Raw genomic sequence first — 22,818 nt, 5'->3', positions numbered from 1 at the left:
AATAAGAGATTAAAAATATAGAAGTGATTGCATATGCTTGAATCTTTTCAAAAAATATATTTCTACTGTACGAAGGTGGGAGTTCTTTAGGAATTATGATTCACATTATTTGGTATACTACGTATTTGCATATTACGTATTTCTCTCTTGTGTGTTAAAAAGAGAGAACCCACTCAGAAAACAGATGAGGGGAATCTTCACCTCATCCTCAGGCTCCGGTATCACCACTGGTATCATAATAGTAGCAAATCCACCGTACCGAGCTTTCTTCGACTGTTACAGAAATATGCTATTCATGGAACTTTTGAGCTGAAAGTTGATTTTCATTATTTACCCAATGATTTGAATTTCGTTATAGTTTATCAGAGAAGATCGATTAAGTTTGTCTTAATTACTGGTTTATTCTAGCAATTTGAAGTCGTATTTTTTATTTGTATGTAACATCAGAGTAATAATGTATATACAGCAACAAAATCTATGAAATCTATGCAAACAGTAATTTGCTATCTAATTTGCTTACATGGGGTTAAAGTTATCGACCTGCCAGTTCGGTATTGCTTTCACTGTTTTCATGAGTAAATTATTCCTCTTCACATCTTGTGCGAAATCTTACTGAAACAGTTTTTACCAGTATTTGTAAATGCGTCTCTGAGTATCCTTCTGCTAGTTAGTTGTCATGTACCATGGCTTGACACACAGCCCTTAATAGTACATCATAGAACACTACGACAAGGTGTTATCGGAACTCAGTGGTCCGTTACCAGATAGCAGAGAAAAAAACTATGATAACCAAAGGAGGATGCTATTTCATACGTATACATGTAGGAAAATAAACCGAAGTGCTTATGTCACTCACCTGAAAGTAGAATGCAAAGCTGATTAACTATAAAGTAGTAACTCCGGCGGAGCAGGGGGTTTATAAGAGTTTAAGATTTAAGATTACCTTTAGCAAAGAGACGACCTTTTTTTTTTGTGTGTGTGTGGGGGGGGGGAGGTAGTAAGTAAGTTACGATATACTACGTATCCAGACATTATGTTGCAAATAATCACTTTTTGACTTATTTGATCATAATTATACACTTAACTAGATTATCCGATCTTTATTAGAACTTGGTATATTTTATTACATAAATGTAGATGAGTACACTACAATCACTTTCAAAAATATTTGCTTGTGTTACTTATCGTGTACTTGGTCTGTAGGTAAAATAATTTTATTTAATATGAAAAGAAACATGTTTAAATATTGTAATCCTATGTAAGATCTCTCAGAATCCAAGTAGCGTGAATGTATAGTCTTAGCGTACTAGGTCAGAATTGTGAATACATTGATCAAACTGAACGATAAATTATGTTGTTAGCGTTTTTCTGTATTTTCTGACTACATCTAGTTATAATGTAGAAATAACTTTTATGCGTCGTTAAATATATTTGATTTTTTTTTTTTTTTTTTTTTAAAGCAATGAAATAGCTAATTAATACTGAAAGCTGATAATAATAACTTTGATCTTTATTGTCTTTGATTACGCCAGAACATATTCAGTCATTAATTACTTGAAATAAATAATAATAGTTATAATAATAAAAAGTTGGTAAGTATGAGAACTCAAGAGGTTGTATGATGGCATTGAGTGGAATCATTGAATTGGTAGTTTATAAAAGAAACAATGAAACCTCTCGTAAAACGATCACTGATGTCATGTTTTCTTTGTCTTGATTGACTTCTTGTGAATCTGTAATCTTTCTCAAGTTAGAAAGAAAGGTATTGCTATGGTTAGAATTTTATTGAGTACATGAAAACATATGTTTTACAATTACTTCAGAGTATTTGTAGGTATTTAAATAATTTGTTTATACAATCATATTTTGTCAAGAAAGTATATTGAAATTAATGACCGCATACTAAAATTGTGAAGTAAAAAATTTGATTTTGAATTCCAGTTTCAATATCTTTGTTCGTTTTATCGCGAATAGTTGGTGCGACTAATACGTTTATTTCCATGGAGTTTAAAGCGTAGTTTCTGAAATTGTTCATGTTTTATTTTAGTGATACCGGTACATGAAAAAATTCAAGAAAAATATTTCACCAAACATAGATAACATTCTGTATATTTTCCGTACCATATTTTTCTCTTCTTAGTATGCAGCAACATTGCATTGTGAAGTCAGTTTTAAGCATAAAATTTTAAATTAATAAACAGTGGTCGTATTGGGAGGTCTCATTGTATTACTTGATTAGGTGAGGGCTTTAATTACCGACAAAAATATGTACTTATGTAAACTGCAATGGTCCTTGTGAATAATATTAGAGTTTGTTCAGATCATTCAAATTCTGTTAATTTTCTGTAATATGAATTAGATTGATTCAAAGATTGTTCTATCATAAGCAAATTTTATTTTATTTTAGTTTTTTTTTTCTTAATTGTTACAAATGGTGTTAATTTTGTTAGACATAATACTGGAATTCATTATTCTCATTTCGTTCCATTTGACCAGATCACATAATAGTGATTTGTGTATACAAAACAAAAATTTGTATGTGATCATTGGTGATTTATACTCTGCGTGAACATTCAGGGTTATCAACAAGAACCAACAGAATGTTTACCTCTTACGATAGGTATGGGGGTGCCAAACCAAGGTCCCGGGGATAACATTAGTGTATCCAACCCTTTTGATGACCTGCAGCAGAATCAGTATCAGAGGCCAGGCTTGCCCAATTCTTATGGACCACATTATGGAAACTCCATGCCTAATCGTCCCCAAGGTACGAATTGGACCTACCTTCCCTTCATCTTTGTGGAAGTGGATTATTCTTGCATGTTGCTCATGGATGTGGACCATGACTTTTTTTAAATATTTTTTATTTTTTTTTTTAGTGAATGCCTTGAGTTTTGTGAAAATTTAGCATGGCAGGAAGTGGCAGTTCTAGGTTTATCATCAGACTTTTCCTTCCATAGTGTGTTGTGTTGTGTATAAAGTTTGTTTCTTTATGATCAGCACACGTTTTAAACATTTTTTTTTATTTGTTTACTTTGAATCACAGTTTTGTTGTTTTGTTTTGTGTGAGAGTGAATTGTTCTGTTTCTTAACTGTTAAAATCGTACCACAGTCCGTACTACTTCATGGTTTTACAGCTTCAGTGAGTTGAAGTGTGTGTGTGTGCAGAAGTTACTGTCAGTTTAATATCGACATATCGTAGCAGACTTCACTGGCATGTGATATTATGAGTTGTGTCAGTAAGAATTGTTTGTGCAAAACTAGTGACGTGAAAAATGTCGTATGTGGTAGTGTTGTGTATGTGTATGTAGTAATACGTATATAATTCATATACTTTGGTTCTTTATATTAGTGAATGTACAGAACATGCAGATTCTTTTCAAAATGTACGAGTTCTTTAGCAATATGAAGCAAGCGTGTATTGTTTACAGAAAGAAGAAGAAAAAGAAAATACGTAAGATTAGTATTAATAGTTCGGCTTAATCACGAAAAATGGAAACCTGCTGTGATTGGAAGCAGACTTTGTCAGTAGAATCCTAATGGAAGTTTGCAAAGTTTATATGATACGATTGGCTCTGAAAACCCAGTATTCTTTCCAGCAGCTACGCAATCCAGTAATACATTGAGATACGTATGAAGGTTAGAAATTAATAAGCTTTGGATGATGTTTCATATACGGTGAAAAATAGTTGAAAGAAAGAGTGAGGAAGAATATGCTGGAAGAGAAATAAAATGAGGTTAGAACATTCGGGCAACGATAGTGCAAGATGAAATTAACAAGACAAAATTGGAGAACAAAGTGCTACGAATGTGTTACATTGATTCTTTGTGGACGGAGAGAAACTTCACATCTGAGTTGGTGCGTTTACTAACAGGCTTATCTAGGGCAATTTTTCTTAAGCCAGTAAATAAAATCTTTCGTGTTATAATGCCTTAAAATAAATAAATAAATAAATAAAAGCACTGTAAACCAACTTGAAAGAGAAACTTGAATAGAGAAACTACTGAATTTCTGACTATTCAGATTACTTGGTTAGCTTATGTCATAACATCATAAAGTGCTCCAGTACACATCTTCCAGAACTGTGGTAGAATGAATTATTTTTACGTATTTATATAAAAGGTGAACTTACGTACTTATCAGTGATTTTAATATTCCGAGGCGTGTTTGCTTGTTTCACTTTCACTTTCTACAGTTATAGCAGTAATGAGAACTTTGTTTATGTCAGTAGGCACAACTTTCAATAAACAATAAATAAATAAAACTTTGAAAGCTAGATTTTATGTTAATCGTCTAATTCATTGATCTTAAGTAAAGTCATAAAAAAAAATGTTCACGTAAACCATCAGTACTTTCGTTGAAATGCATATCTCCCAGACGAATGTCTGTTTCCAACTAACAGAATGTTGCGACACAATCCACCATGTTGCGACACAATTTAACTGTTGCGATAGAAACGAGAGGCACCTAAGAGGTGCGGGATAATAATATTAAATTTATAGTAATAAAGCATATGCTAAAGGGGGGCGTTTTTACTACTAGTTTTAGGTGACTAGAACTATGAGCAAAATTAGACAGGGTAATGAATATGAATTTAGTGTTAAAATAATTTGAAAATAACTAATGTATTTTTATTGAGAATTGGTAGCAGTAAGGGCGTTAAGGAATAGATGGTAGAGCAAAGGAATAGCAACTAATTTAGAACAGTTCTATTTTAATTTGAAGTAGTTTTAATTTCCTCTCTCTTACTCATAGGTGATGTTTAGGCGGTGTTTTTGAAGTTTTAGTGACTTGTAGGTTGAGTTGTCTTGATGAAGTTTACGATAAAAACGTGTCTGATAAACAACCATGGCATTGAATGCCGGCCTCAAAGGCAGGGAGACTCCGATGTGTTTTGCGTCGTGGTTGAGATTTAAAGACCAAGATTGTGCTTTTTTAGTTGCTTTTGACTTGACTGTCCCTTTTACGTTAGAATGAGATGGTGGTGACACCACAAGATTTTTTGTGTGTGGTTGATTATCCAAAACATATTGACCAAGTTTATGTTTTTACATGTTGATTTACGAGGCACGTCCAGAAAGTAAGTTCCGTTTGGTAATAAAATTAAATTGTGTACAGATACAGAAAAATTATTTATTGCACAAATTTCTACAACTCTTAAACTACTTTTCCACATAACTGCCGAAATTTTGCAGGCATTTGTCATAGCGTGGCACAAAGTTTTGTATACCTTCTTCATAGAAGTTTGCCGCCTGTGTCTTCAACCAGCTGGAAACAAGTTTCTTTCAGCTCGTCGTCATTGTTGAAGTGTTGACCGCCAAGGAAAGACTTGAGATGTAAGAACAGATTAAAGTCGCTAGGAGCGAGGTCAGGCATTCAGCGCATTCAGAAAACGAATCACCGCTCTGATGTCACAAGCGGTGGGAGTTTCAATCAACACCGACATTGTAAACAAGCACAACAAAGCGTACGTGACTGACAGCGATCTCCAAATGGCGCACGTTTCTTCTCCTTGATACAGAGCGTCTAACGCGCATGTGCGGAACTGCGATCGCAGCGCTGCAGCGGAGATAAATTGAAACGGAACTTACTTTCTGGACGTGCTATGTAATATAAAGTTTTTAAACTTGCTCCTGAGCTTGTTAACGTTGTCAGGTAAACGAACCCAAAAGGAGACTCACCTGAGTTAAAGTATTTACTTTTATAATTCTTACTATCTTGTTGTAATATCGTGTCGTGGGTAAACGAACGAAACGGATAATGTTTTGTAGTAGCTTGACTGTGAGGGGCCAATGAGGTTGAAGCAATTGATTTAACAAAGCAAATTAAAAGCGTTGCGTGTGAGACTGTTAAAGGGTGAAGAGTTTAAAGGTTAATTATAAATTATAAGTATAAAGACTTCCTCAATAACAGCAAAGCAATAGTTAATTTATCTTTTAATGTAAAGTTAGCTAGCGACGTACAAAAGAATATTGGTGTTAATAATATTAGGCAGTGAACTCTTGAAGGCTGCTTGGCTTCCATTGATGACTGGTTGAATTTTCATATAAAATAAAGATGTCCTAGCTTGTTTTTACTTTATATTCCGTAACAAGAAGGTGATTTCTTTTTGGTATTACGAAGTATATTATGAAATGTTAAAATCTGCTTTCATTATAAAATAAGTAAATGATAATAATAAAAACAATAAGGACTATGAACTTAGTGATTTTTGCAGTTTGTGAGATAAATTCTTTATCGAGGTTGTTGCCGCTTCTTGGTAAAGTTAAGCTATTTTCTCCTTTTGTTTACTTGTTTTCAAACTTGCCTACATGCTATAATTTCTCAATTTATTTTTATCATCATCCATATATTTTACTTCATATTTACTGAATTAAAATGTTTTGAAATATAAAAGGTTCTTAAAGTATTGTTATAAAAGCTGTAATAGCACGCGTTACTACTGACGAAATCGCTTGTTTGTAGTGTTATCTCATCAAGAGGAGTTCACATTGTTTTGAAGGTTGCCATGCTTTCCGTTTTTTTCTAAAAACCGAATAGGAGTGAAATGTATCCAGAGTTAACTTCAGAAACCACATATAGTTAATAAATCTAAGATTCGTTTATGTTTCTAATTAAGTAATGGCCTATAGGTCCGATAGACAGAGTTAAATAATGTTTGGGCTCGACGCCTGGTAAAAAGACGATTTCGTTAGAATTATTCGTAAAGTCTATAACGAATACGGATTCGGAATCAAGGTTGTTAAACTTTGAAAACTGTGTGAAAAAGTGTGTTAATGACCATTATTATAGTGAATTGAACATGATAAAAGATTCGCGCGAAAATTCTGCAGCACTGGGCATTATGCACATATTTCATCCGTAAGAGAACCTATTAATCAATGTGTTTGAATTTTTCGTATAATGCAACATTTGTTCATAATGGTTCTAATCTTAATTCGGATACTGTTATAGGGGATAAGTTGTCATTATTTTTGGTTAGGTTTGTTTTAAGCTCTTATTCAAATAATATTAGCAAACCAATTCAGTACTTAAAGAAAAAAAATATATGCGGTTCATCCTTTTCAATTTTAATAATTTTTAGATTTGAATTTTAGACATTAAGTGAAAATTTGTTAGCAAACAAGTTATATTGTAAGACGTGATTCTAACGAATAAATTTACTTCAGTATAGGTAGTCTAGAGCGACTTGTCTGTGATCGAAATAATTGGAATTTATAAGCTAACGCAACATTGTATTAGCATCTATTTACCATAATTTTGAATATGTCTGGCTAATATCTTCTGCATTTTTCTGTGTAATTGTTTGTTACGCTTTTTTTATATACTTAATTTCAAATTTTGTTAGCGGTTAAGTCATCGTGGTTGAGCTAAATATTATTTTCAAGTACCGTGGCTCAAAGCATATTGCATACCGTATTTAAAAGGAATTTTTTTCACCATTGTTCCCTTATACCGTCTGCTTAATAAGCTATTTTGAATCTTACAAGGAATTTATATTTTATATGCTGCAATCAGTGAGATATTCTGACTTAAGTAGTTTAAAAGGCGTATTTGTTAAGTCTCGTTAACATTTTCTAAATCTACAAGCATGAAAAATCTGTGGTGTTAACGATAGAAAGGTTAGAATTCTATTTTGCTGCTTCACATAATACGAAAATAAGTTCATGATCTTGTTTATTATGATTAATACTGAGTACACCGATTTGTGGCAGTTGATTCTTTTCTGAATAGGCTAAATTCTTATTTTATGTGTGACAGTGGGAAATACTTAAAATAGTTTGGTACGTACAATGATGATATTCAATGGATTTTTGTAGTTATATAATAATTTCTTCTGACCACATTTCCCACCATGTGACAGGATTGTAAATAGGGTCTATAACTGTAATTATAATTCAAGTATGAAATTATTAACGAGTTCTTCATAAACCAAATATTATTTGTTTGTTTGCTCAAGAACCATGTATATGTAACGAAATTAGAAACGAGTTAATAATTCAAAATCACTTTTCTGTTGTTGTTGAGAAGAGAGAATCTGTCACGGGGCCCATCGAGAAAGAGCCCAGTGATAACGTCATGGTGATCTTTACGATGGAGAGAGGGTTTTTGAAGAAAGAAACAGCATATTACAATGTTTCCGCATCGTGCTTATCAATCGAAGTGGAAAGAGGATATCTGTAGCTTCTTATATGCATTAAGTGTTTTGTTTTCTTGGTGCTTACTTTGGCTTGTTTATCTCATTACCATATTACCATATTATATATATATACTTGATTTCAGGCTCCGGGCGCCGAAGTAGAGGGATGCGAAAAAATCGGGAGAAAAAAGGAAAAAAGATAGAAAAATTGCTTGGAATACATGGATGGGGGCGCCGTCGTATACTCTCGCCCCGGGTGCTGATTTTCCACGGCACGGCCCTGCCTGCGAAACCAGGTCCAGTGGGGAACGGGTCAGAAAAACCCTTAACAAATGTTAATGCAACCAGCCGACCGCAGAAAGTTGGATAATCCTGAGATGATTTATTTTCCGGGGAATTTTCTTGTCTTCTTTCGAACGGGATTCCTACAATGGGAGATATATTCCTGTAATATGTAAAATACTGTATTCATATTCATATATGAGATTTTTGTTGGCTTGGACGGTATTCTTGCTCAAGCACAATTAGTTCTTAGACAGTATCAAGAGTGTAATTTTTGTAGTGTTTATCTCTGCTGTCTCTTTCCAACGATTTGAGATACCTTACCTTATCACTTGGCTTTATGCACTGGGTGTACTTTGGCCCTCGATACTATCCGTCTCCATTTCATCTTGTTTGCTACTTCTTTCTTCCACTTTGCTCTTTGTATACTTTAGATCATTTCTTCCTTTGTAACTGTGAGATTCCTGCTACTAAACCAAATATGAAGTGCTTTATAGATTCAAGTAATCGATCATTTTTAAACTGTTGTATAGAACACGTTAATCCTGTTTCTTGCATATTTGTATCGCCTGTAACGTCTCTTTTGATTCTGATACTGAAAATTATTTCTTTTAATATTTACATAGGAATGCAACAGGGATATCAGGGTCAAGGCGGATATTCTCAATATCCTTCACATCAAGACCAATACAACCGTGGTCCTACAGGAAATATGAGTCACGAATTTCCTAATCAACAATATCCACCAGCTAGTGGATATCCTCCTAATAGGGGCATGTATCCACCTTATGGGCCTGGGCCCGGGCCCGAAGGAGACAGGTAAGTATTATTTTTGTCTGTTCTATCAATGTTACTTCGACTATACAAAGATTATCACATACAATTTAATGTGTACTAAAAACTATTGTATGGAGTTTGAGACAAAGGTATTGATTAATTAAAATCCATAGCTAAATTCGAGAACAAATTGTGAATTTACCGAATTACAATAAATACTTTTCATTTTACTTTTTTTTTTTTTTTTTTTTTTTCAAATATGCTATAAAACGAAAAGGAACTAGAATTTGAAGACAGTAGCAGAGTTAATTTAGAGAGAATAACGAAGTGTTTAAAATTTTTCTAGATCTCTTTAGCACTGAGCAATATATGTTGCATCTTCATAATAACATAGTATAATACAATAACTAACCTACACTATGCCGCAGTATTTAAGCAGGTCAAAAGTTCGGTGATACTTTTTGGCAGTACTGTATGAATATATTGTGTTACTCGTTTTGTTTGTTTTTCTCTTGGAAAAAGAAAAGAAAAATGTGTGTGAGTATTAAAATCACGTTCAGTTTACCGACTAGGTTTTAATAGACTAACTTGTGTTACAATGCAGTGTAATGAAAACACTAAAATGTAAGGTCATTGATATCTGCGACCTTTCTTCATTGATGACTGAAGAATGAGTGACTGCAGCTCTTGAAAACTTTTAATTTCGGATCCATTTCTCAAAACTGCTAGTCACGTAACATGTTTTTTACAAGCCGTAAAATGTCATAAAGTAGAAATATTATAATAATAGAAGTCACTTGTAAATACCAATGCTGATACGTCTGACTTGTCATGTCATAATTTTATGGCATATATGTATAGTTGTAAAATTTTTTAAAATCAAATATTTTACAGTAGTATTACAAGATGTAGTTTTGAGAAAAAGGCTCCTGGTTTAGCACTCTACCTCTCCCCCTACTGGTTCTAGTGGCTAGCACGTGTGACTTTGATACATGTGGTCCCGGGTTCGATTCCGGGCGGGAGAGCACAGAAACTAATTTCACAATCATTCAGTTGCATCTCATGGTTAATCGTGTCTCCTTTAACCTAAAAGTCATAACCCTGAGACGATTTTTAATTTCATTTTCTCACCTGATTAAATATTGTGACATTGTGCAGGTTAGTTTGTTGTGTTTTGTGTAAGAAAAATGTCACATACCTTCTTTAAAAACATGGTATATTTCTTTGTTGAAAATTGAATGTTTAAAACTCTTGGTAGTCAATTACGCAGTTTTCCAAGTTGTAACGCTGTATTCTCCTGATTCAGAGTAGTGCTTTTAAAATTATTTGAATATCCGAATATTAGTTTTCAGTATTCGAACATTTATTCGAAAAAGAATATTCGAATATTATTCGAAGTATCCAATATTCGAATAGTGAATTATTCAAACTTTAACAGAATTAATTCAGAATCTAACGTAACCTCATGAAAGTTCAGTAGCGAATTGTAATTTTTTGAAATACCTTTGTTATAAACAAATAATCAAATGTTCAGGGATTATATATAAATTCTTGTTTATGGAAAGTGCAACGCAAAGAGAGAGCCGTGTGAATGGAATGAAACGTATGCCCAGTGGCGGATTTACCATTAGGCATACTAGGCACATGCCTAGGGGCGTAGTCTTTGAGGGGCGGCAGCCGGAAATTTCTTTTTAAACCGGTAAATTATAGGAACATTGGTACTTACAGTTGATCAATGTGACCCTCAATTTAATTTCATTCGGAAGGTTTATTTTTTTAAAATTCATAAATGAAATATTCCGTACCAACCTTTTATAGTTCCTTGCCACGAAAGTGAATAAGGCAACGTTACATTTTGTGACGTAGGTAGTCCGATGGTCTTGTTGCCTAATAGTTGTAGTCTTGTGAGTCTGCAGAAAGCACAATGAAGTTGTAATATTTATCAATCTTACTACACAATTTTTGATGTTTTGTGATTATTTTACGATTTTATTTACGTTCTACGCTAAAGGAAGAAAAAAATGAATTCTTAACATTGAAGCCAAAATCCTTAATGGCGAAGAGTTTCGATTTGAACAATAAATAGAAGAATTTTCTGTTATGAAAGCAAAGCATAAACGTTTAATGTAAGAACATATTTTCATAATATCTTAACAGTTTGGTTTTGGTAGTAAAACTATTAAACAATATTATATGTTCCACATACAAAGAATATTAGTGATAATTTTACTCTATTTTTATCATTATGAACTATTATATCAATAAGGAAAAATATGAGTTTAAGTGAATTTCTCCTGTTTGTGTTAAAAAAGTGTTGTTAAGAGCAATAAATAAAACTTACAAATTTTGTGACCTACCTTATTTTGAATCATCTTCACCAACGAATGAGAAAGCTAAGGTATAAAGAATATTTTCATAATATATTGCATTAAAATATAGTACGTAATATAGATTAAGCAAATTTTAATCGAATTTTGCCAAGAACAGTATTACGTCCAGGGATTAATTTATATTAATAAACATTCAAAACAATTTATTTCACTGTGCCGTCCTTGGTCAAAGGCATGAATAAAAGCGTACCAATGACGGAAGCTTAAAAATCGCCTATTACGTTTAGAGGTTTTCTGTATTCGCGAAACACCGGGCGAATCGTGCCTAGGGGCGGCACCATAGGTAAGTCCGCCACTGCATATGCCACAAAAATAAAAATGATAACAATTTCAGAACTACACAATATATTTAACCTTGGTATTGTTATAACCTTGGTACAATACCTCTAATCTCAGTACGATGTAAAAGCCTCACGTTGTATGTCAGAGCCTCATTACGTCGTGGCATCAGAACCAAACACGAGTTGGATATGTTCTTGCGAAATCGTCCACTAGCTGCGTATATTCGAGTCAAGACGCTAATACTGTCTACCGGAGGACGAGTCGAACACATATCCGACCAACTATATCCCATCCCCCACATGTTCGACGGACGAGGTATCAAGCAACCATGCAGTTCAGAGAGGCGGTGTTCTTTGTCATTACATACAGACTTTCACATTTCGGAATACATATTGCTTGGCATTGTTTTACTGAAATTTGGCTTCCGGAGTCCCTTGAAAGGAAGATATGACCTCGGCATTTAAAACTTCCATAATGTAGGGTCACTGGTGAGATTATCTTCATCGTATAGCAGCTAAAATGTCGTGTTATGCCCAATGGCACTCCAAACAAACAAGTTCAATCGAGACTTGCCCGAAAAATTATAGTATGTCATTCAGTACGGAGCGATGGTTCTCACTTGCCCATTATAGCCTGAAGTGTTTGTGGATCTGGGTCAGTGGAAGTCGCCAAAACTCCCTTGATCGGCATTGAACAATCTTTAGCGTTGTAGTATATGTCGTTATGTAACTGAGGGACACACAGCAGTGCAGTGCAGCACCTAGTTGTTAGTAGTGGAGAAAGAAATCTTCGTCGAACTCTATTCCAAAACTGATCATAAATGTTCAATAATGTTTAAGTCGGGGGTGAATACGCCAGGGGAAAAGGTACGTTCATTCTGGTATTCCTCAAACCACTCGTGAATGGATGTGATTGTACACATTCTCTTACATTTTAGAAATAGTAGTTGCTTTGTTTTTGCGTACACATACACACATTCATTTGCCTATGAATCCTCGAGTTTCGTAACCTTATTTGTATTTTATTATTTAAATTACTGTCAGCAAAATTGTTTACTTATTTATATTATATATATTTTTCTTAAATTTCGTTCATTAAAGATCTTTCAATCAGCAACAAGGGAGCATGCCTGGCGCTGGTAGTCAGCAAACAACTCCCATGCAACCGGCGGGGCAGGATCCATATAATCGTTATATAGGGCAGAATCAACCTCCAAATTACCCTCCCAGGCCAAGTTTCGGAGGACCTAGTGCACCTCCTGGAACAAACCAATCGTCTGTGCCTGCAGGTGGTTATCCAGCGCACCAGGACTTTTATCATCGACAGGATCAGGTATTTCTAAACGAACATTGAAGAGACAGTTTCTGTAGATTTGAGTGTGTTGCTTTTAATTTAAATGTTCATTTTCTAGTTCAGTTTCATATATACAGTGTATAAATTGAGGTATTAGTCTCTCGCTTGCTCATTATGCTAATCGTAAAAGGAAGGGGGAGGAAGTTGGTATAAATTGGACAACGAAAAACTCGATTTTCCTTTTCGTGCGGTTTCTTTTCCTTTCTTGGCACAAAGTGTTAATTCTTATAACTCGAAAACAGTGCGTTAATTTTCTTGTGATTCTTCTCCAGATTTATGGTTTCATATAACTACGTTAACGGCATTAAATACTTGCACCATCTTAGTCTTAGTCGAGTGATTTATATAGGGAAGGGAATTATTTTTCTATTTTCTTTGAAATGAACTAGGACTTCAATAATTTGATTTTACAAATTTTTGTTTTCAAATCTGTTTGAAATGTCCTTTACTTCTTAAAAATTAAATTGTGTAATATATATATATATGTAGATAATCAAGTTGAATAAATATTTAACTCTATATATAATGCAAATTTATTTAGAAAAAGGAAAGAATATTTAACCAGACTGAAGAAGGGGTCAGCAAAATCACGTCATTAAAATTTATTTTCAAAAAGACATAGAAATAATCCCTCATAAAAATCAGTGGGATAGGAAACAAAAATCGCATAGGTACTTAGCATCGTTAATATTGAAAGAGCAGTCGTGTTTCCTGAAGAAGCTGAATTTACTCACCTCCTTTCGAAGCTCATTACTCTTAACCGTATGATTTGAAAACTTGTCTTTGAAACTAAATATCAGACTGATACACAGATTGAGAAAATGCATGATTAAATCAGGAATCGAATCCAGGATTTTCGGCATCGCGTGCCGATGCGTTAACCAGAACGCCAGCTAATCCGCTCCGTGGGGAGTTGATGTGTTAAAAATTATTTTCCACACATATCAATATCAATCAGTATCACACTACTTCCTTGCAAGTCGCACGTAAAAAGCTTTTAAAAAGATGATGGATGTAATTTTATCATACAATACATATTTTGGTCAATTGAATTGCGAACGTTATTGGAGATACTCATAGAAGGAGAGTGAAGGAATTCAGTATGTAAATTCTGTTAATTGGAATAAAATTCTACTATTATTTATTTATTTATTTTATTTATTTATTTTTGGCAGTTTTGTATGATTCTGTTAATGGATTTGGATTTCAATTTGTGCAATGAACAGGATATGTTCTGAAATGAAATTTTTGTTGTAAATGTATATCTATGTGCGTTATGAAAAGTAAACAAGCCAGTGTCCGTAATGAAAAGTTTAATTTTGTACCATAATAATTGCATGATGCAACTCTGCATGGTTATAAAATTTGCATATTAAATTTGAAGTCGCATGTATTTTTTTAGTGAAATGTATTACATTTTAGTGGTATTTAGTACCTTGGAGTTTCATTATAATTCGTAATCTTATGTATCAGTATATTTTTCTTTTACTTATAAACTGAAGTTAAATTATAATATACTTTATTTATTTATTTATTTATTTTCAAAAATAATTATTTTCTGTAATATATTTGCTTTTTCATGTACGGTATGTTGCTATAAATGCTTTCTGAAAGCATTGTCTGTTACACTGTTTGTTGCTGGTTGTAACCCCTTGTCTTGATTTTGTAGATTTCACAGAAAACTAGCTTCCCGACTTCGCAGCTTGCTCGTCAGCTTGTGTCTTCCCAATCCCCTGTCAAGCCTTCGTATCAAGTACGTTTCTTGTTAACTGTTATTGAATTCCAGTTGTTAAGTTTCAGGCACTCATAGCTGCTTTCAGTGTTCAGGACTGTTTTCTAGTTGTAGCAGCATTTTCTTTTGGTTTATTATTTAAAAGTAATGTTAGAAATAGAAATTGAGAGATATTAAGGAAATTAGTAAATATTTGTAGGAAAGAATGGGAAAATGAGTTACACATTGCAAGCGTTGGTTTAACAAAAATATTAAGAAACGTTTATGTAGCGAAGTAGTTAATTGATGTGTGTGTTCCATACATAACTAAATAAAATAAAGTAAATTAATACAAAGAGGGAGTTCTGAGTTATGGTTACACAGCAATAAATTTAATCTAGAGAACCATTTTATTTCTGTCATCTGTACATTATTATGCTCTTACACAAAGTTGTCAGGTATCCTTCCTCCATGTCTTCCGAGATTTGTTGAGTGAATTCAAAAAAGCGTGTTGTAAGTTTTCGAGATTCTAATTTGCGGCCAAAGTTTAATATTTGCAGTCATGTGTAGGCTAACTTTCTTAAGTAGTTATATCCGTTTTTCGATACTTTCATTTTAGTTGTTGTTGTTATTATTATTATTATTATTATTTTAGAATCTTCTGATTTTACTTGTCTTATCACATATGCAAAAACCCGAATAATAATATTGAAAATAAAATAATAGAAGCCTTTTATATTAACCATTTCAGTAGCTGTGTCCATTCCAATAGACATATCCACCTCGCGCCAAGTGAGCTCTGTGGTGGACAAACACTGTGCGTGGGTTTTCTGGAGATTCTCCCGTTTCCTCCCACTTTCTTCATTCCACCATTTCTTTCATTTCTAATCATCTCCGTCTCCTTAGCCGGCATAACCGTGGGCGTAAAACTTAAAGATTTAATTTAATTTCATTTCATTTTCCAATTGACATGTAACTTTTTCATCGTATTTTTATTCCTGTAATGAAATACTTCCAATTGAAAACAACTGGTACTCCAGATGAACATGAGATAGTGTCATCAATACGGTAACTTAACTTACAGTATTTATATCTCTTTTAATACCCTCAGATATATTTTTTTTTTAACGAGTAGTTAAAAAAAATCACTATTAAATTAGGTTTCGGATTATAGGAAACAGGTCTGAATTTATTCGGTAAACTTGAAAAGCTTGCCGGGAGAATAGCATCTGGAACTCCGTGCCAGTAGCGTGGTTGAGCTAAGATGATGGAAATTGTAGCTCTTTGCTTGGAATATTACTGCTGTTTCTAACCGTTAGACCTAGAGTATATTTTTTTAGTTTCACCTTTCAATTTGATTTTCCTTCCATCCGCCTGATTGGGAAGGGAGGGAGGGAAGAACTTTTCGAAACTTCGTGATGTGAAAGAGACATACGGTAATTCGAAATGTTAACATCACATTGTGGGCAGCCATTCTTGCGTTGCTATTGTATGTAAGTATAACATAATGAGGCAGAGATATTCTGAATATTTCATTATTTATAATTTCTTCAGAATGTAAGATGGATTACGATTTGCATCTACCCTAAACGAGTGTTCGCTAGGGAAGTTATCAGTTCATCATTGGTTAATATAGTGAAAATCATGTCTTTTAATATGATGGTAAATACTCTAAAGGATTTAGATTTAAAATCCTTTTGTTGTTGTTATTGTGCGAAGAGAAATTATGAAATTAAGATAAACTGTAAAGTTAATTGCTTGCGTCTTTTTTCGTGTATCAGTATGAAAATAATTAGGTGGTTCTGAAGATGAAGATGTTTAGAGAATTTGTTTTTCCCCCATTCTAATTGTTTTACCTACACGAATTTAAGGTGTTTAAAATTATTTATTCATAACAGTATTATTATTGGTGATTTTATATTGAAATATTCGAGTATAAGTTCTTAAAACTGTAAAATTGTAGTTTAATATGTTTTGATTTAGAATAATTCATCAGTAAATAAGTTATTATTATTATTATTATTATTATATTATTATTATTATTATTATTATTATTATTATTATTATTATTATTATTATTATTATTATTATTATTATTATTATTATTATTATTTTACACGCTCCACAATAGAATTTTTTTTCTAAAACTACACATGTCAGGTTTTATCAGACAGGAAGTGAATAACACTATTGTATTTGCTACGCGTAGATACACATTTTGTGAGATATCTGTTCCTGTCAAGCTGTTGCCTACGCTTGGTATATTATAAATAAATAGACGTTTTTGGATAAACTATAGTGTGTAGTATAGTTGGTCTCATTTTCTCAAAACTTGTTTTTTCTGACATATGCTGTTGATAAGAATTCAGTTGTGTTTAAAATCTGATTTACGATTTGGTACCTGCTTTGTATTTGGAATGGAAAGTTATTCTGTCGTTATTTCCTTCAAGTCGTATCCTGGTCAACAAACACCCGCTTCTGGTCCCGGACCTGGACCAGGTCCTGCAGCAACCATCTACCCAGGTGGGCCACCGAGTAAAACAATGCCACCGCCTCCTGCACAACCTAGAAGGCATCCGGATTTTACCAAAGACCAGCAAGCATATCCTGGTTATGCTCAGCAAAGGCCTGTGTATGGTGAGTACTGCATTTTCTTGATGTTAAATAGTGTTTTCACTTCTTCTCTTTCTTTTTTTCAATTATTTGTTTGCAGTATAGGACCCGTTTCAGGTTTCACAATGGCCTTGAAAGTCATAGAAGGCCAGGAAAAGTCAGGAAAGTATTCCATAATTTGCCGCAAAATATTTCACAGAAAAGTCGAGGGAAAATGCAGTCAGATTTACGAAAGTATTCAGTGTGTTCTTATTTATTTATTACTCTACAATCGATGTTAACAAGCATTAAAACTGCTCATAATGTTAGAAGTTATGAAAAACATGTCAGTATCAATGCAGACTCAAAAAGATGATCATAACTCTCTGACTACCATCTTTTTCTCCCTGTGTGTGAATTGTTTTATATATACATTTATGATAAGCGTGTTAGATGCCTTGTTATAACTGGATATTTTCATATGATTTGGGAAAGAGTAAATTGGGGGTGGGGAATATATGTTCCACTGGTTGTACAAGGTGGGATATGTTTGTCTCAATGGTATTCTAACTTGCAGAAAGAAACACAAGAATAATTAGTCAACTAAAGTTTTATTTTTGGATCGTATACAATCCGAGCATACGCGGAACTTATAACCCATTTATGTGTGATAAAGTATAAAACATTGTTTACATGGTGGCACTTGACACCTGATAATACATAGAGGTTTGGTCGTCCGGATGTGCTGAATTTTGGATGACAAATTTGTAGATGATTCTTTGTGACAGTGTGTCTTGGTGTGAGTCATGTATTTGGCGTGAACCATACGACAGGATTTTTGGTTTGAGAAGCTGTAGAACTTAAACTTTCATCTGTATGTATATCAGAAGTATATTCGTTACAAGTTTCAGGCGGACTTGCTGCAGAATATACATCCTCGCTCTGATTAACATTTTCATCTTCAAGCCGGTGTTTTTCATCCAAAGAACCATCTAAAGAAATGTCTTATGTCCGAATGAAATTCTCCCAAAAGCATCCATGTCTTCGTTCGTCAAACCTATTTTGCTGGTCATTTTGAACCCTAAGAAAAGGTAAAAGTACTATAGTAAATAGCCGATTGAAAATAACTTCCCAGTATTATTAGGACGTACATAACTTAATACGGAAGATCCCTAACTCAGGCACCACAAACAAAAAAATAAATCTATATTATAAAGTTTTACATACCTAATTGGAATTGCAGGCTTGAAATATATTCTCAGTTGAAGAATAAAGAATCCTTTCAGAAATAACACAATAAACGTGCAGCAATCACAAAACTTTGTCAAAACTACACGGCTTCTGATAGGCAACTAATGGTAAACAATTGTGTTCCGTTGGTCTGCGAAATTCCTGACATCGGCAGAGTTTTGAAAACTAAAAACTCTACTGGTCACACCAGAACCGATGGGCCAACAGTGTATGTCTTCTAGATTTGAAGCAAAGCCAACAGTGTTTCAATTTGTTTTCATGATAACACGTGTGTCTCATTGGTAGTCAAAGAGATAGAAGGGCTGAGAAAGGATCTTTATCTTTAGAAATAAAGCAGCTTGAAAAGCATCAAAAGGTCACATCACAAATATTATTGTAGAAAGCTTAAGCTGTGCTTCAGATTTTTGTTAATAATTTTGCAATTAATTCACTTGCTTGATAATTATTGAGTTTCATTCTGATAAAAAAGAAAGTAATCGCTGTTTTTGCAATGTTGTTGTCCAACAAATACAATAGATTTAAATAGGAGGAAAATAAATATAGTTGATATGTGAATAACCAAGTCATACTATACTGGATAACAGTGTATTACAACCTAGGTATTACTACAAGAATTAATAATTTTTAATGTATATATTTTATTAAGGAAACTAATTTAACAGTCAAATGCTGAAATATGATTTTTCTCTTTGAAGCATGGCCAAACAATAATCAGTACCGCGGACAGTTTCCGCAGCAGGCTCCAGGACCGCAAGGACCTCAGCAATGGAGCCAGGGACCTCCACGGCCAACTGGACCTCCAGCCAGTCAGACTAACAGTCAATGGGACCAACCAAGATTTCCACCAAGTGGACAGACAACGTTTCCGACACAACAGGTGAGAATTGCCTTTACTGACTTCACCATCTAAAATTAACATTAAGTTGTACTAGTTAACATTAATTTACTTACAAATGTTCATGTGTTTTGGCGTAGTGTAACTTTTTTTTTTTTAAAAAAGAATATGTGAAAGAACTGATACCCAGCTAAGTCATATAAAAGTTTTCTCTCGTAGTCAAAACTCAACTCCTGCATAAAGTTGAAAATTGCCATAATGTGCACTCCATAAGTGGAGGCACGAGTTTTTCGCAATGCGCGATAAAACGAAATGCATCAGCGTTAAGTAATTTTCAGTTTCTTGACGTTTTATAATATTCTGTGTATTTTCATTGGTTTCCGTTGCGCGATAAAACGCGAAATTGGCAGCTTTGTGCGAAATTTCTAACTATGCGAATTTTTAAAAATACGTTTTCATTAAGTATATATTTAAAAAAAAAAGCTTAGTTTTCCACTGACGGAACGGCAGAACGTGGCATGAGCGGTGCATTTTGGGTGATTATTCGGACACGGCTATAGAGAACATGTTGCGCGGTATTACCATCGTACCTGGTTGGGGAGTTCCGAACTGATGATTGATTGAAGTTTGTTGTAAACGCACTTTCCAACAAGCAATGCCAGTTGTGAGAGGTTTTTTTTTTTTTTTTTTTTCCTTTCTTTCAAGTAGAGACTGGTAATAAGTGACAAGCGTACAACAATGAAAGACAAAAATGTGGAAACATGTAACATGCTTATGCTTACTGCTTAAATGTAACGTGTGCCGATGTGTTTTCAGAAGACATTAAAACTTTCCTACTCATAGTAAATTTAGTTACTAATTTTCCTTCAGTTTGATTTAAAAAATATAATTTGTGAAAGTGAAATTTACAATAACAAGTGAAATATTCAATGTATTTTGTTTTTAGGTAATTAATGGTTTATTTCTGTAGTGATCTATTTTCCACAAAGCTACAAAATGCGAAACTTTATTCGGAAAATGCGACAGAACGCGAAATATGAAATACCAAACGCGAAATTTTCAAATTCTTAGTGTGAAAAACTCGTGCCCGTATCCATAAGGCATTCGATGATAATACATAACTTTTCAGTAGCTTCTGCTATCAGTTGTATTGTTGGAGCACATTCATACAAAATAGAGTGAAAATCGTGCACAGATGAATAAGAAGCAAGCGAGAGAATGAACAGAAATACAAGTCATAATAAATATTTTTAGGAGAGGAAAATGAACGTAATATCTGCCAACTTTCAGGAACTTAATAAATAATTCAATTGTAATATAAGCATGGAGTTTATGTATCTGCATGGAGTTAATACAGAAATTATTTGTCATTTAGTACCAGGTTATTGATAAAAAGAAGTTGGACAAAGTGCATTTTGAACCAAAATCTAAGTCAAAAATTATATTTTCTCCCTATACTGAACTGTGATGTGACGCATCCCGTTTATCCAAATCTTTAAATTTGATCTTAACTCTTCACTCAAACTTGCCAGCGATTCTGCAGTTGAAATTACGGGAAGATTTTCATATTTGTAGGCACTAGTATTTCGCGGTAAAGCGGACAGAATAATCAGCCTGACAGACTATGCGAAAAGGATCGCCTCGTCCTTTGTTGTCTGTGTGTTGTACTGATGCAACAATTTATCAAAATGTATTTAATCCTGTCATAATTCAGTCATATCTCCTAGGAATATTTTTAGGATCAATATTTTTGTCGATGACTTTTGTCATCATTCACTGGGATGAAAATATTGAATGTCAAGAGATTAAGTTGTTGGTATCTTAGTGATAATAGGTAACTAACATGTTTCGAGTATATTTATCTTTTTAAATGTTAGCTTTCTAAGCGATTTAGAAAGTAATACCATATTGTAGTGTTCATTTGTGAATGTATACCCTATTCAGTCTCGAAACCAGTAAAGGATATTGGTATTATGCACAGATATCATGTCAATTCCTGTCAAGTCTTACGTTCTCCGCGTACGTGAGCTACTGGGTAAGAGGATTAATCGATAGTCTTCTGTTACTATAGTTTATATTCCTAATCATGTATTCTAAATCAAATTAAATAGTAACAAAATTAGACACTTCTGCTTCAGGCTGTTACTTATCGCGAAATATTCAGGCAAGGTTTTTCCTGTTCGCACTTAATCGCTGGTTTCCTTAAGACAGTCCTTCACTGATCGGACAAGAATTTACTTGAATATAAACACCCTTAGTTTTTCACAATGTAGGGCTAAACTCTGTGAAGGCGCGTATAATCGCATAATACGATTTTGGACAAATGGTAGGTACATTTTTTTAAGCTTACTATGTGATTTTGTGATAAATGTAACACTGTATGTAAATTCAGGTACACAGAGGTTGGTTTATTTATATTGAGCCGAAGTCAGTGTGCAGTTGTACCGTGCATGGGCAGCCCATTGCTTTGAGATTGCCACGGGACAAGCAACAGCATCTCCTTAGTTACACAGTATGATTGAACGTGGTCTGATGCCGCCAAAACTGAACAGATTGTGGGAGGGATTCATTGTAGCCCTTTCCGATGCTAAGATCACGGCGTCGCGCACCGTAGAAATGTCAGATGCATAATTTTCGTGTAGATCGTGCCACTGTGAATGATATTATACGGAAATATGCGGCACAGAGTGTAGGCCCACCACACCGACGCGAGGGGGAAAAAAAGGCCTCCCGTGAAGAGGACCTCGCCGCTATTGCATATGGTTCGGTTTAGGCGACCTCCGAAAATCCTCCTATCACCCACACACAACGTGTGCTGGCCAGCAAATGTTGCACATCACAGGGTGCAGTCAACCGTACATTCACAGGAATATCCGTCTCACGGTCGTTCGCGAGAGCAGTGCAAAAAAGAAACTGCAAAAGGCTGTATAAACGTCATCTCGCGGGTGATTGGTGGAAGTTTGTTGTTACCCTTGACGAGGCGTGAATTTACCTCTATGCCTCTAAAGTGGGATGCAATACTCACAGTCTAGCAGTCCCCTGCGATGGAAACCAATGCCGGTCCGTAATCAGTAGAAAAGGCCTGCAGACCGAACACAAGCAGTGGTGGAAACACAGCATTTCCTAGGAAGTGGCGTATTCAAATTCGGCTCAATATAAATGAATCAACCTCTGTAGTTTTTAGAATGTATAGAAGTACTACTG

At 34.1% G+C, this 22,818-nt stretch overlaps 1 protein-coding gene across 7 annotated transcripts in view; it reads left to right on the top strand.

Annotated features, from left to right (window-relative positions):
- osa (trithorax group protein osa) overlaps nt 1–22,818 on the top strand; it is a 253,832-nt gene that overhangs the window by 216,154 nt on the left and 14,860 nt on the right. For 5 of the 7 annotated variants that reach the window (XM_081727104.1, XM_081727113.1, XM_081727127.1 and 2 more), the window contains 6 exons: nt 2,621–2,767; nt 9,050–9,242; nt 12,973–13,204; nt 14,895–14,978; nt 17,387–17,573; nt 19,475–19,656. In XM_081727104.1, coding sequence (XP_081583230.1) covers nt 2,621–2,767; nt 9,050–9,242; nt 12,973–13,204; nt 14,895–14,978; nt 17,387–17,573; nt 19,475–19,656 — 1,025 coding nt within the window. The remainder of the gene's footprint in view (nt 1–2,620; nt 2,768–9,049; nt 9,243–12,972; nt 13,205–14,894; nt 14,979–17,386; nt 17,574–19,474; nt 19,657–22,818) is intronic. The other 2 variants (XM_081727117.1, XM_081727123.1) reach the window with 2 other exon arrangements.

Source organism: Thermobia domestica, chromosome 1 (assembly GCF_964235325.1).
Source record: "Thermobia domestica chromosome 1, izTheDome1.hap1.1, whole genome shotgun sequence".
NCBI classification, from domain to species: domain Eukaryota; kingdom Metazoa; phylum Arthropoda; class Insecta; order Zygentoma; family Lepismatidae; genus Thermobia; species Thermobia domestica.
This window is presented reverse-complemented; position numbering and strand designations above follow the sequence as displayed.